Consider the following 15,507-nt stretch of genomic DNA (forward strand, 5'->3'; position numbering starts at 1 on the left):
TGTTTGACAAATGGATCTGATTTCACAGCAGTTTCAGAGGGACCTCTTTGTGTTTTGATATGTGGCTTCTGCACTAAACCCACGGCATGTTTATTTTTAATGGGAGATTTGTATACGCCGCTTATTCTCACGAGTGAGCACACATACGCACTGAAAGTAGCATTTGCACACTGCGATTCAGAAACTAAAACCTTTCAAATTAACACTTATTTGAAACTTTCTGGACCTCTCATGTTCAGTTATTGCAGGAAATAACTTGATTCGGTTATTTCAGTGTCCCAGTCTCACCTTAACACTTTCTAAGAGGGTGTGGTGCTCGTCAGTCCTAAAACTCCAGCTACATCACTCTGCCAGTATTTGCTGCCACCTCCCCAAACAGAGCAGCCTCTTGTCTGACTTTGAAGCGCCTCAGGATCCCTTGCTGAGGTTTCAGCTCTCTTGGCTTGACTCTGGAGCTGTGTTGTTCAGCAGCCCCATAAAGGTGTCTGTGAATAAACCAGACGCCCCCCGACACGCCTGCCAGGCAAGTGCATCATGTCAGTCTGTTAGTCAGTCTGTCAGCCTGCTGGTCCATCAAGTCGGGCTGTGGGGCTGCTGACTGTTGCCTTCAGCGCTGTTCGGCCTTTACAATTGTGGCTTTTCTGTCAAATTACAGGATGCGGTTTGGCTGAGGACTCCTTGTAAAACTTTGTGATTGTCTGTGATTAATCCTGGCAGTGCACAGATTTGTGGGCAAAATGTTGTTATGATAGTGATTTTTGGGATAAGTTGTGGCTACTAGTCGCTTTAAAGTGGTTTGCTTACGGTGCAGATTTTTTGTTATATTAACAAACGTCCTAAAAGAGTTTGACTAGAAGATAGAAGATATGCTTATTTTTGTGATTATCAATCACTGCTGTGGTGTTATCTTTTTAAAAGCTCTGCCTAGAGGCCAGTGTTTAAGAACCATGAAGCCTTTTATTTGGATACAACGTTGATTTGGTTTCTGCATGCTGAGCTCTTTTCTTTATCCGATCAGATCTCAACATGAAGTTATTGCTGCTTATACAAATTACTCAGCTCTAGTAATATTGATCATGAGTGCGTCAGTTCATGCTTACTGGATAATTATATAGATGAAAAGCCATGAATGCGGGGTGCTTAGACCAGAATATAGGCTGCATGAAGCGTGGGAGCAATACCTCAATATGAAAACCCAGCAAATGTGCATTATTTTGGATGAAAATATAATAATTATACCTAAACCATTCATATCTGAAAATATAGGTATTTTATTTCTTCAGTTTTTACCAACAACTTTTCTTGAATGTTGAAATGTCTTCAACAGTTTCCTAAATGGGAAAAATTAATCAAGGCAGCTTTAAAACCGCACATTTAAGCACATTTGTTATATCTCGTGGCATCAAAAGATCTTTGTTCCTCATTGATTTGAGTTTGAATCGCTTATCTTCAGTTCTTCTCCATCCTCAGACTGCTTATTTATTTATTTATTTTGTGCTGGATCATGTGATCATGTGTGGCAGTCATCCCTGCAGCAGAGATGAGCTGGAAGACACCACCAGTGACGAGGTGCTACCACCAGGTGGTGACATGCGCAAGTGCAAAGTTGTAATTATGTTAATCAGAGGGGAGGGGCGGCAGATAAAATGATTGGCTGGCACAGTTGGGAGGAAGTGGTGGGACGTGATCAGTAATTACCCCAACCATGCAATCAATCTCCTTTTAAAAGTGTCAGTGTCTGTGTCTATCTAAACATCACACAACCCCCATCATTCTCTGCCGTGTTTGGGTTTTCCTCGCAGCGCCCCCTCCTTAAAGTCATGTGGTGAATCAGTTGGCCTTTGAGACTTGGCCTGGCACAGGGATGGGGTGGGTGGGGTAGGTTGTTGGGGTTGGGGATCGTCGGTCTGTTGACTGCCAGCTATTTGTTTATGTTCATGACTGCGGTTAGCGCTGCTTCATTTGAAGAGCCCGGTATTATGAGGACGCCTGTTTCCCACAACAACATGTGCCCTCTTCTCTAAAAGGCGGGGGGAGCTAATCGTTTACCGACCGCCGCTTTCATTAGTCTGACTTAAAACTGTGTAGTCACTTAGTACCACCAATCAGTCATATCCACAGGTTATGACTGCTGGGTTCTTGAAGCTGTTTCTCAGATTTTAGACGCACTAATAATTTCTTCAGTGTTATTGCTCTGCTGGAGCTGATGTAAGATATTTTCAGGCTGTGCTCAGAGAAGATTGGGGCCGACCGTTGGCCTTCTCTGGAGCCACGAGTCCTCCTTATTCACTCTGAACTCTTTCTTCTTTATGTTCTCCTCCACAACGGCCAATCTGGAGTCATTGTGTGACTGAGTTGTGCATGAGAAAACAAGGAGGAACACAGATACCTGGTTGAGAGTGGCTCAGATCAGCCAGAACAAATTGATTTTCTCCTCATGAAAGTTCTCATGTGTGCCCATACCGGTAATCCTTCTACAAAAACACTGACATTTCTCTGCTCCAACAGTAATTTAATGGATTTTTTTTTCTTCTTCTTCTTCTTCTTCACTTGCTGCGCACCTGCTTTAAGAGGAGCTTTCTCCCAAGACATTGTTATTTTTCATTTACTTATGCCCTCAGGTTCTTCAATCATACATCCATTACTAAGCAAACAAATGAGTTCCGGGCCCATGCTGCAGACACAAATATAGACATGAGTTATGAGATTCAGAGAGGCTGGGAAAAGCTGCGCACCCTAATACTCAACATCTGCACTGGACAAGACGCACAACTACAGCATCCTGCTACAAAGTCCTGTAGCTTGCTGTTGCACACTTGTATCTTTTGACCTGTCTAATGTTGAAAGAGTGAAAGGTGGTGGGGGTGTTTGGCCAGACAGGAATAAAATGATCATCATTAACTGTTCAAGTGCTGAATGTTTTGATTTATGGGGCCAAAGTGGGGCGAGTTGAGGTGTCACGTTGGATTTCCAGAGGCATCTGTCTTGTGGTTTTGGCAGCTTGTTGTTTTACCTTGGGTTCAGATGTTTGCATCACATCCCTGACAGGCCATTTCCCTCCCCCAACAACCCCTCCTCACAAGCCTCTCTCCTGCTTCCAGTACAGTACACCTCCGATCACTCCCCCTTTCCTCTCCTTAAACCAGCTATCCATCCGCACATCTGCTTTTCATTGAGGCCTGCATGTCTCTGAAGACTTGAACGCATTAAACGCTGGCACAAGCACAGTCTCACTCTGGCACTTAACACAACGCTTAGGTGACTTAAAAGGGAGAGGCGAGAATTATAGAAAATGAAGTGTCACCGAAATAAAAAATCGCCCCAGATTACCACCAATTACAGTTAATAATGGTGTCCAGACCATCTGCTGGTCAGATGGAGGAACGGTGCTGTCTCTGGAGAAATAATGATACCAGAGAGAGAGGGAGGAGGAGAGAGAGAGAGAGAGAAAGAATCATAGAGAGACACAAGCGACATAGACTTTCAGCTATGTGATGATGTGGTTTGATCTTTTCAGCACTGTATGCACTGGAATGCTTTGTATGGTAGTGCAGTCATAAGTGCGTATCTAGGGATAATAGCCATGTTGTTTCAGAGGGGTTGAGTTCTTCTAGATTGGAGACATGTGTCTGCTTTGCTTTATTAGTCATTTATTAGTCACTGCGGCAGAGTTTTTAGCCAAGGCACAATGTTTGCTGAACTTGAACATGAGTCTGATCATCGGCCCCTGAGGTGTATGATTACAACGCACCCTAACCGACCACGACCCCCGATGTAAAATTTATCCAACATACGTGAAGCGTGTTCAAAAATCAACGTAATCACCGCGGAGGTGACCACAACAACCCTCCGCTGAAGACCGAGTTGCACTCTAATTACCAGAATGGAGCCTGCATTCGCTCATTGTTCCTGTCTATTGTCTTAATTTTCAGCCTCCGTGGTCACAGTGACTGCATTAATCAGCAGGGAGAGGGATTAGAGAGCGCTTTCCCCCTCACGATCGTGATGCATCTGACTTTTATGGCTCTGTATGCTGTTTTCCCAGAGGATTTGGACGTGACAGAAGCATGACAAATGGATGATATCAGAGCAGACACGTTGCGGGGTGATTCGAACCTCGTTTCCTTCCACAGCCTCCCAAAACAAGTTCTCAGAGGCCAAACTTTATCCCTTTTATAATTGCAATAAAAGTATTCATTTATGTATTCATGTGCGATGGAGCAACCAAACTGGCATACTCTTCCTTTAGCTTGACTTCTCTTGTGCATGTGAGCTTGTCATGCTGCAGCGGTGCTCACTGAGAGGAACATGCTTCTTTAATTATACAGGAGAAAAGAGGAGGCAGAAGGAGCAATAGGTACCATGTGATGACAGTTATGGAACGGATGATACCACTTTGAATGTAACAGAGTATTATTAGACCCCGTGTTATCAGCAGGGGCTGTTTCTTGCCTAAAGTGTTTCTTCCAAATTTTTTTTTTTTTTTTTTTTTACTTTTTTTTAGGGTGGTGTTTTAAGAGGCAGCTAACAATAGAGTCCTTATTTGTTCCTGTGTCTTTCATTGGCAATGCTGACATCAGGGGCTCTTGTGAGGATGAGCCAGCACATCTGTACATGGTCTCCGTACTGAACACAAGATTTGCCCCCGGGTGCTTCTGGCATTGTCCTACCGCTTTCTTTTCTGCCCCTGCATCCCCCCGATCCCATGCCATTACAACATCGCTGCTAACTGGGTCTGAATGCTTGCAACTGTGTGTCAAAGCATCATCCCACCGTGCTTCTTTGAAGGTGCTCACCAGAATTGGACCAAACACTCAACTCAGTCAAAAGTGGCCTGTGGACAAACAAAAGTTATGTTTACATTCAGTTTCGGAAAAAAAAAAAAAAGAAAGATTGCTGGTGTTTATCTTTGATTTCCAACAAATGTACTGAATGCATTTCTTACCTCTTACTAAGGTAATCTTTAGAAGATGTTTTTGAGTCATACTCACATGCATCTTGCTCTGCTAGTAGCTGCCTTCTTTCCATGCAGCAATCTAAGGGACTAAAAAAATTAAGCCAACACAGAAATGCCAGAAACTGAAGTTCAATGAACAGACACTTGTGCTTTAAAAGTAAGCTACGACTCCCATTTTAAAAATAAACAGAAGAAATAAAGATCTTAAGGTCTCTATAGCTAATTTTGCCCTTCATTTCAACTGTGAGGGTCGATTTTTCTCTAACTCACCCATTTAGCTTTCATATAACTTCAGTGTGTTGTTTTAAATGACAGGTGGATGATCCTATGTTTTTCCTCTTGGCTCCACTCGCCTCCTCTTGTTCATCCAAAAGTTAGCTGGAGATTTTCGTATGGCTACGAGTGACGTCTTGAGGATTTTGTACAGCCATACACATAGATACATAGATAGTTTTTGCTTCTTGCCTGCCTTGGACACATCAGTACACTTCTTAGTATGCTAATGCAATTACTGGAATCGGTGGTATGACCATCTGTCATGTTGCTCCTTTGCTTGTGCATGAAGCAAACAAAATGGGGACCCACTCGCAAAAAACATAAAAACATTGGGCTGTATTGATGCTGGTGGCTCCAGAGGTACCTTTCATTTTTGTTTGATAATCATAATGCATTACACAGAGGGACACTGTATTTTTAAGTATGATGAACACACAGCTCAACAGACCACCCATAAACAACTGAAGTAAGACTGATCTGCTCTCCATTACAACTAAATGCCTAACCTCAACTTTTACCCAAACCAAAACTTAATCTTATTCTTCAACCTATAACCAAGTCTTAATCCTCAAACAGCTTTTGAGGACCGGCCAAAATGTCCTCATGATGATAGTTTATAACAAAAACACACCCACACAACTATAGAAAGGCATGTATACACACACGGACACCCACGTACAAACACACTATCCCTTACCTCCTGTCACCGCTGCTGTATGTTTTACATTTTACCTCAGTCCCCGATACTCCTTCCTGGCTTCCACCTCCTGATCAAGCAAGGCTTTAACACACAATGAAATGTTCAGCACTGAATAACCATGGCACATTCAATATAAACTGAATTTACTGTTGGGTACCATCCAAGCTACCATATGCTAAGGAGCTGGCTTCCCCTCGACGAGAGCATGACTGATTCTGTTAATGTAGCAAAGCTCTAAATCACCAGAGTGCTAACTTTCTGCAGCACGGGGGATCAGGACCTTTAACACTCATTTAACACTCTGATTTTAACGTCCTGGAGACATGCAGAAGGTGTGTCCGAAAGAGAGACAGTCCACTTGAGCTTTTATAACGTGTTCATACATCATGAACGTTGGAAGCAGGAGCAGGGGCTTTTTCTTCTTCTTCTGTTTGTACTGGACCAAATAAAGGCACATTTTGGTGACACTCATAGTCTCTCTCCTGACTTAGCTGATGATTCTACCACAATTTGTCACGCAAACTCCTAGATGCAGCTAACACACATGCGAAAGTCAGATGCTGGCAGCAGGTCAAAAATCCAGATGTATTTGTAACTTCCCCTGAAAGAATAAGAAGTTTAAAACTGCTGTAGGTTGTTTGGCATTGGTGACTCCAAATAGCTGTTCTGTTCTGTTCTGTGGATAGTTTTTTCTGTTGACAGTAGAGGCGGAAATAAAATTATATTAACAGAAAAAAAAGAACTGTTCACTACATATGCACTTTCAAACAGGAGATTTACAAACTATTACAAATAATTATCCGTATCTGTATCTGTATTCGTACTGGTAAGGGGACTTAAACCGGAAGTGGGCGTGGTTTAGGCAAAAATTTTATTTTTAAGCCTGAAATTGATGTCGGTTGGTCAGAAGTTGCTATATTTATGGTAAGCCTCGCAATATTTTTATTTACAGCGTAATTTGTGTTACATCAAGGTAAGAGGAGTGACCCGACCGGGAAAAAAACGGACCCAGTGAAGAAACGAGTTTACCCATAACCCCATAAAGTGGAGCAGATTTGAAACGTTTGGGTTATACAAAGATATTTTAAAATGATGATGTAGACTAACTTTTTATCTCTATCAGGTTTAATGACTCCTTCAGGTAGCTGTAAATATCGATGTCCCCTCTGGCCGTTCAGTGGGATCGTTTCTCCCTTAAAATGAAGGCAATGAGAAAAAGCCACAGATGTGAGTTTTTCATTGTATCGCGTTTTCTCCGGTACAGTTAGCGTGTTAAAATAATCATCTGACATGTCGAAATAATGTTTTAAGCTAACTACTGGACAGTGTATTATTATTTGTATTATTATTGTGATTGTTTTCACTTCCGGTGGGCGTGGCTTTCGGAGTGTGACACGTGGCTCTTTCTCCTAGGAGACTTTTCCTTCAGCCCAGCAGGATGTTGACTCGTATTAACTCGTATTAAATCGTACTAACTCGTAATGACTCGTATTAACTTGTTTGGTATTTGTACTCGTCAAAATCACTATATCCAAACCGGATACTCATTTCAGCTCAGTATCCGGCTCAAACCCATTTAAAGTTAGCAGCAAATCACCATTAATCCTCTGCTCTTCTGTGTGTTCACCAACATCCTGTGGATTTTAGTAATTGGTGATAATATTAGTTAGAGAGGGCCGCAAGTAATTTGAAAATACTGCTATCAATGCTGATAAGATTTTTGGATTTTCTCCAATAATTTAACATAGAAAGTGTGATTTCCCACATCGTATGTTGTTTTATGCTCATACACAAGCAGCTGTACAAGAACTATGCACATAAAGTAGGCTGCAAAAACCATAATTTTTTGATTTCAGTATGTGTATTTATTTTAATTTTTAATCAAATAAATGAAATGGCCAATGGATTAAATCAATGAGGTCACTATATTCCCAAAAGGATCGATTACATCAAATTAGACATTCAGCGTAAAGGAACAGGATGTAATTTATCCGAAACCTTCTTAATAAAAAAAGCACATTGAAAATGTCACCTGTGGCCAACTGTGCCAATTCACAACTACGACTGCGTGCACACATAAAACCTGAAATATAAACATGTATTTAAGGGTATATGTAGACACAACTCCTATAAAAATCTTATTGAGAAATTGGGCGCATGTGCGCAAGCTTCATTCCTGCTCCCATAATTAACCGTGAATGAATGAAGATACTCTCTTAATCCATCACTTGACCAAGGAAGACCCTGTCTGTGTCACAGAGTGTCAGGCATGACTGAGGGGGGAAAAAAAACCCAGTAAACAAAAAGCACAATATTATTGTTCGCTGGTCAGATTCCTCGGAGCTCAAACTGAGCTCACGACTCGGAGAATAAATTTACTGAATGTAAATTAATGAATAACATATTCATTAAGCTCCCGATGACGTCTGAGTCTGATCAGTAAATATTTCAATAACATTCAAACATTTCACGGGATGTGTCAGGATAAATAAAGAGGATTTAATATTAAACAATGACACAAGACAATTATTTCCATTAATGAATTATCACTTAGTTTTTGTTGTGCAAACAATAAATCTTGCTTGTGTACTAATAATGTGGGTGGTTGTTTTGTGTTGATATTGTTGTATATAATTCTAGATCATAAAGAAAAAAGAAAATGGGTATGCACAGTCAAAATGAGGCGTGAGGTGTGGAGTTCTGTTTATAGATGCTGATTCATGTGGGGGAAGCGAGGGATCCAAGGTTTTTGTGTAGTCTCATCATTCCTAAATCTGGCCTCAGGTATTAGCTGCCAACTTTCAGTAGCTGACAGTTTTTTAATTGGTTGTTTGTACTCGTTTTGGCCAACAGTGCTAAAAAAAAAGTGCTGAGTTTCGATATCAGACCCTAATACCAGATGTACTGTTCTGTAAAACCGATCCCAGGGCGAACCCTGCTCGGTGAATGCACTGAAAAGAAGTGAAGACACATTTAACTGGATATTTTTAAAAGACAAATACCTCTGAGAAGCAACGGGTGCTTTTATGAGCTTGTTTCAGTCAAAACTGTAGCAGACAGGTAATCGTCGTAAACAGTCGTTTCTGTCTTCCCCCTGCGTTTGATTCATTTACATGGTAACCTTTTCCTGGCAAAAATAAACGCCGTGCCCCCCCCCCTCACCCAGTCCGTGCTGTGAAACAGAGCAAAAAGCTCAATGTGGGTCTGCGTTTGATACGGTGGTGACTGATATGTGTGTGCAAGAGAGCATGTGCATTCATTCAAGGCTTCATTGACAGAGTGCCAGTCCACCCTGTGCTTTATGATGACAGTGTTTTTATTTGGTTGTTTGTGCTTTTGTGTGCATGCAGTTGGGGAGTCAAGGCCTTATTAAGAGATGTTTGATGACATGAAGTCATTTTCATGTCACTCTGGGCCATGCTGATTGAATTTACTCCTGACTCGAGGCAGGGAAACACTTGGCTTAACACCAGCCGGCCTTGAAACCTTCATACAGAAACTATGTTGTAAAGGCTAGCTGGTGGAGATGGTCAGCCAGCAAATTTATGAAGCAAACAAACAAACAATAAAAAAACAGACCAATTCAGTTTGTGTTGCTTGAGCACAGCCCAGAGATGAAAGACGCCGTGTCTTCTGTTAACGGCTTGGAGTGAAACCAGCGTTGTTCCTCGGGGTCCTGTGACGATACTGGACTGTTTGCGTTGCTCGCTCTGCCTTTTCTCTACTTTGTGTTTCTGCTGTGACCCGCGACACAGTGCACGCAGAGGAGACTGCAGATACATCAACTGTAGGAGGGATCTGTGAATAGATGTTCCTCAAACTGAAGATGACATGGCTCACAAACTTCTCTTGTTTTCTCTTGTCTTTTGTTCATTCTTGTAACCTTTTTCCTGTATTCCAAAGCACTTCCTCCCCTCACTGCTTGTCCTGTTTACCCTCCCTCTCCATCTGTTACTCATGTTGTAATAGCTTTTGTCCCTCCTTTGGTTAATCTTTTTTTTTTTTTTTTATTTGCTTTTTCATCTGTTGCCCAAATCCCCATATATCAGCTTAATGTTCCCCGGACTGTTTTTAATCCTGGACTATACCTTTTCTGTGCTCTCCCTCATATACATGGTGTTTGGGCGTTTGGTGTTTATTAATAATAACTCATGGCGTGTGATAACATTGTCAATAACATTGTTAGGAAAAAATTGAATTTGAAAAATCGAGTTAAGAAAGTTTGAAATGGGGGTGCGAGGGGGCGCTCAACATGTGTGTGTGTGAGAGGATATCGGTTTTCCCTTCACAAATATTCCCTCATAGTCAGAGCCCTGCTGTCTCCTTTCATCTCTCTCCTTCCTATTTTTGGTCACATTCCTAAAGCCTCCATTTTTAATCAAAAATACAGATTGGAATGATAAGCACTAAAACATAAAGTGTATGTAATTATTAAAACACTGCATAGTTTGTTCCAAATTAAAAAACACTAAAGAAAGATTTTCTCCAGTTTTTTCTGGCCTTTCTTTGTGTATTTGTACACATGTAAGAAGCTTTTTGAGTGAGAGGTAAAACCTTGTCAAGTTCACCTCACTCCAAAAATTTATTAATTAAAGAAATGAAATGATTGATGGATGAAATAAATTAGATCACTGTTTTCCAAAACAGCTCGATCACATTGAATTTGAGTGGCTCACTTAAAATGTAAATGGACAGTATGCAATTAAATTTTCTGATTAATAAAGCTGTTACAGTTTTACAGGCTGGACTGGCCTGACATTTATTTTACTTTGTTTGTTTTTTCCAAAATGCTCCCTGTCCCCACAAAAAAAAAAAAAAAAAAAAATAAAAGTTTAACTACCCCAAAAATAATATTTTGTAATAAATCTCTCCAGCATTATTCTTGCTGTCACCAATCAGACTTTGCCAAAGACCTCTCCATATATCACTGGATACTACAGTTGTCGCAGCCAACAATTATTCCTCAAGAGAATATTTATAATTTAATAGGATTTCAACATGTCACTGATGTCATGGATCCCATCATAAACAGATTATTTTTCCAAGGCTGTCAATGGATCACTGTGTACAATTTCCTCAACCGGTTTTTGAGTGTGACTAAAGCAAGCTATAGCAAAACTATAACATGGACATACCAAGTATGAACTAGTCACTCTGGGTGTAGGAAAGACTGTATCAGCTCCATCCGATTTGTGATGTGGCCAGTTTGCTAATGCTCTCCTGCTCCTTTTTCAGTGAACGGCGCCTATTGCTCAGAAAAAGATGTGGGCGCTGAGCTGGGTGACGCTGAGGGCACCCTGATGCGATGTGGGCAGAGCCTGCCACTGCCGGCGGGAGGTCATTCAGGGGGGCTTTACCTCCAGAGCCTCCACTGCGACAGACCTAACGCCGACCTCCTTCTGCAGGACGGCCCTCACCAAGACACCAGGTAAAGTGTCGCTATTATTCCTGTCCTATAATAATTTAATTCCTGTTTCAGTTTTGAGTGTTTCCTGTTTGGTGTAGAGTTACTAACAAGGTGCAGGTACATGTGTTCTGCATTATTCCTGCTAGTGTGAATCAAATGTACACACTGTATTTGGTTGAAAGCTTTAACCAGTCTCATAAAAAAAACTGCAGGGGTCCAAACTATAGCATTTATTTTACACTAATGTAATTCTTTCTTGTGAAATCTCTGACTACTGTAGGTCAAGTTGTAGAGTCTGTACCTCTCTCCATTTCCCCCTCCGATTTTCTTTCCCTCGATCCTCAGTCATCCGACGGAAAAATGCATCTGGACAAGCGTTCACTCCTCTCATATTATCTCTCAATATTTCCCCAACAGCCAAACAGGAAGTGGTGTTCCTGAATAGAAGAAAAGAGAGGGGTGAAAGGGGGGGGTGGAGGTTTTTATTAACATCAACCCTGACAAAGTCCGCCGGTGGCTTTCTCCAGTCCATGTTAGCATTAGCTCTGTTTTTTCCCCCAGCATGCTCAGGGGAAGGGACAAAGACAATTCCTTCATGAGACGGCCCAGAGAAAAGAGAGCTCTTCTCACATCACTCAGGGGCTTTGGACAAAATCCATAATGAGCCAACTGACAGGAATGATTATGGAGGAGATCACAGCAACGCATGGAGAAATCCGACCTGGGTCCCCCATTCATCAGGGAAAAGATTCCCACCATAATACACAGTATTGTAAACGGTGACCCTTCATAGGCTGCAATTATGCCACCAAAACAGGTGACTCCCTATTTATCCCCAATGTTGGGTTGGGTTTAACCCCTTTGTGTCATCAAAGACCATCAGATGGACACACTAGCCAGTGGCCTCTCTGTCTGGAAAGCCCTCTGTCCCTCCCCCTCTCTATTCTTAGTCATAAATGCCCATTCATATCCTCTCACTGCTAGAGGATCCTTTTTCATTTATTCATAAAAATGCTTTGGATTACCAGCAGTGGATGCTACCAACATCACCTTATGTCACCAAATCCATGGCACGGGCGACCCAATGTTAATGTTCACGTTAATGTTTGTTCCATGAGGTTATTTAGGATGGCATGATTTTAATGGACACTGAGTGAGAGATTGGAGGAGGAAGGGGGGGGCAGAAAGCTAAACTTTGACAGTGCTGCTGGTGGGGAGGATGAACCAGACTGTATCTGTCATCAGTCTGGGGGCTAAAAGCGCTCATATTCCTCTCTGTGTGTTTTTCCTCTTACAGTTCCTCCTCTGCCTTCCAGAGGACCCTGCCGGGGGCCTCCCCCGGCCTCAGCTGCGGCAGTGCCAGTGGGGCTCGCTCTTCTCTGCCTTACCTGATCAAACAGGAGAACTCAATGGGTTATAAGACCTCCAGCACAGGGTCCGGGGTTCATCACGCATCTCAGGCCAGGTTTCAGAACTGTAGAGCAGGCCAAGTTTTTGGGGTGCCACGGGACGAGGCAGTCGGAGCACCACATATTAGCAGCGGTGGAAATGGCGTATGTACAGCAGGCTGTGTATCAAGAGACGCAGTACAACCTTTTAATAATGAAGATGGCTCCTCCCCGCTGGCTTTGTCCCCAACTGGGTCCCATCATTCAGCGCGGCTGCTCAGTGCTAGCAGTCTGAAGAAACGCTGCCTGTCCCTGGCCTCGCAGTCCTCCACCGCCGCTGTCACCGGCAGCATCGCTGCGACAGGTTCCCCATCCCCCGCTGCTGCCGGTTCCGAGGAGATCAATATCACCGCCATCATCTGCGCCTCCTCCCAGATGTCGATGGTGGCCTGCGTCAACGGGTTCCGCACTAACCTCTCACCCAGCCACACCAGCAGTGCCGGCTTCTCCTCCTCTTCCTCCTCCTCCTCTACATCCCCACCCTCTAACTCCTGCTCACGGGAAGCCCTCCAAAGGCCCCCACCTCACGACAGTCCCCAGCAAGCCGCAGTACAGGAGAGCTGTCAGCTGTCCTCACCTGCCACCTGCCTGCTGTCCCTTTCCTCCTCCTCCTCCTCCACGTCCTCCTCTTCGGTGTCATCGGTGGAGCCGGAGCAGGGGCAAGGGCTGTGTGAGGAGCAGGGCTCCATGTTGCAGGGGCGTGGGTCTGGTGCAGCAGCCGGAGGAGGCCTTGGAGGAGGAGGAGAGGGCGGCTCGGACGGGTTGGGGCTACTGATGAGTGGCGGGCTAATGTCTGGGAACCTTCATTCACGGCCCGAAGCCGGGGCTCTCATGGACAGGGGCCAAAGATCAGGGGCAACCCTCAAGCAGGAGCCCATCGATGACTTCTCTCCCAGTGAAGATGAACTCTTTCAGCACCACTATCATCACCATCACTTGAGTGGTCGCACTGGGCACCTCCGTCACGCTCACCACCCCCCTCGATCTGCCATGCCTCCGCCCTACCACCTCCACCAATACATGGGGCCCAGCCCTGGGGGCCCACTTCACCACCAAAGCCAGCAATCAGCACCAACCTCTTCCCTGGGACACAAACAGACCTCCGGAGGCCCGCCTGGGGCCCACACAGCCCCAGAGCAGGAAGAGCCCGTTGGAGGAGCACTGTGCGATAAGCAGGTCTGCCGCTGGATTGATTGCAGCGCTGCGTACGAGCAGCAGGAGGAGCTTGTGAGGCATATAGAGAAGGTCCACATCGACCAGCGCAAAGGGGAGGACTTCACCTGTTTCTGGGCTGGCTGCATTCGCCGCTACAAGCCCTTCAACGCGCGCTACAAGCTGCTCATTCACATGAGGGTCCACTCCGGAGAGAAACCTAACAAGTGTATGGTGAGTCATCATAAACCACTAACATTATGGACTCAACGTCTGCCAGGCCCAAACACACAGACACCAGTGCTCACTTCTCTTCACAACATGCACATTCAGTATTACTTAAAATCCCCTTATGGTCAGATGTCTTTCTCTTTTCAAAGTATGAGGTTGTGTTCATTGATTTATTATTGGAGTGGGTTCTTCCATAATTGCAATCATCTGTTTCTGTTTAATGAAACATAGTTCGCGAAGTAATACAGTCCCAGTAGATGATATTTCCTCAAAAAGATATATGCACATTGTATCTAAAAACAAACTTGGACTTGCTTCGTTGCTGATTACTTTTCAACAGAAACTTTTATTTTGTTTTGGTTGAGAAACTGTTATGATTGCAATTCCTGTATTTTACATGGATATATATATATATATATATATGTGCTAAGATCACTGAAGATGTGTGCTGCCGTGAGGGAAGCACTACCTCGGTAATATAAATAGATTTGTGGTTGTATTCTTTACAGGTAAGGGTCCAATTCCACAAGTGAACACACTAATCAATGTCAAGCTGTCATTCCCTTCTCGTCCCTTCGCAAATGGAAAAAGCCCTCCAACCTTAAGAATGATTTAGTCCAAATACACAATTAGTCCACAATTTGTGTAGGGCAAAGCTATGTTTATTTTCACGAGCACTCTGTTTTTTGAGAAGGGATTCACATCATGAAAAGCCAACACATATGGTTAACATAACCAAACAATGCCTACACTTGATCCATTTAAAAGGGAGCTTTAAATGTTTAGCTGTCCCACAAGTATTAAGTGAATTGGCTCCATATCCAAGGCAAACATGGACAGAAATGCAGTAGTCTGGAGAAAGGGAGCTGCAGAGGGATAGTCGGTAACATTTGCTAGTCTTGCTCAATTCACGGCTTCACCCAAAGCCCCTGTCAGAAGTGGTCCTCCTCAAGTTCAGGAACCTTTCCAAATTCTAATTACCGAAAGAAAAAAGAAAAAAACAACTGAGTCTGCAATATTGGTACAACACCTGCTTTATCTCAAAACCTGATATTTTTTTTCTTTTTCTTTAAAAGAAAAGAAAAACAGCTCTCATTTATTTTTATAAATAACTTGTGGAGCAGTTTGCTGAAGTGAGCGTCTTTTAATAAGAAGTTGTATTTTATGGCACCCTTTCCCTGCGTAGAGATAGAAACCTGTGTTGGCTCTGACTGAAACGTGTTAATGCACATCTGATTTGAACACTGAGTGAAACCAAAAGGACACTAACTCAACTGTTGCTGCTGTTCTCCTGCTCTGCGTCACTCGGGGGTATTAGTGTTTCTGCTTCCCTGAC

The 15,507-nt window shown here is 43.3% G+C and overlaps 1 protein-coding gene across 5 annotated transcripts in view; it reads left to right on the plus strand.

Annotated features, from left to right (window-relative positions):
• The window catches only part of glis1b (GLIS family zinc finger 1b), a 76,360-nt gene that overhangs the window by 25,193 nt on the left and 35,660 nt on the right, over positions 1 to 15,507 (plus strand). For all 5 annotated transcript variants that reach the window (XM_029499419.1, XM_029499415.1, XM_029499416.1 and 2 more), the window contains 2 exons: positions 11,169 to 11,361; positions 12,638 to 14,174. In XM_029499419.1, the coding sequence (XP_029355279.1) occupies positions 11,169 to 11,361; positions 12,638 to 14,174 (1,730 nt within the window). The remainder of the gene's footprint in view (positions 1 to 11,168; positions 11,362 to 12,637; positions 14,175 to 15,507) is intronic.

Source organism: Echeneis naucrates, chromosome 4 (genome assembly GCF_900963305.1).
Source record: "Echeneis naucrates chromosome 4, fEcheNa1.1, whole genome shotgun sequence".
Lineage (NCBI taxonomy): Eukaryota > Metazoa > Chordata > Actinopteri > Carangiformes > Echeneidae > Echeneis > Echeneis naucrates.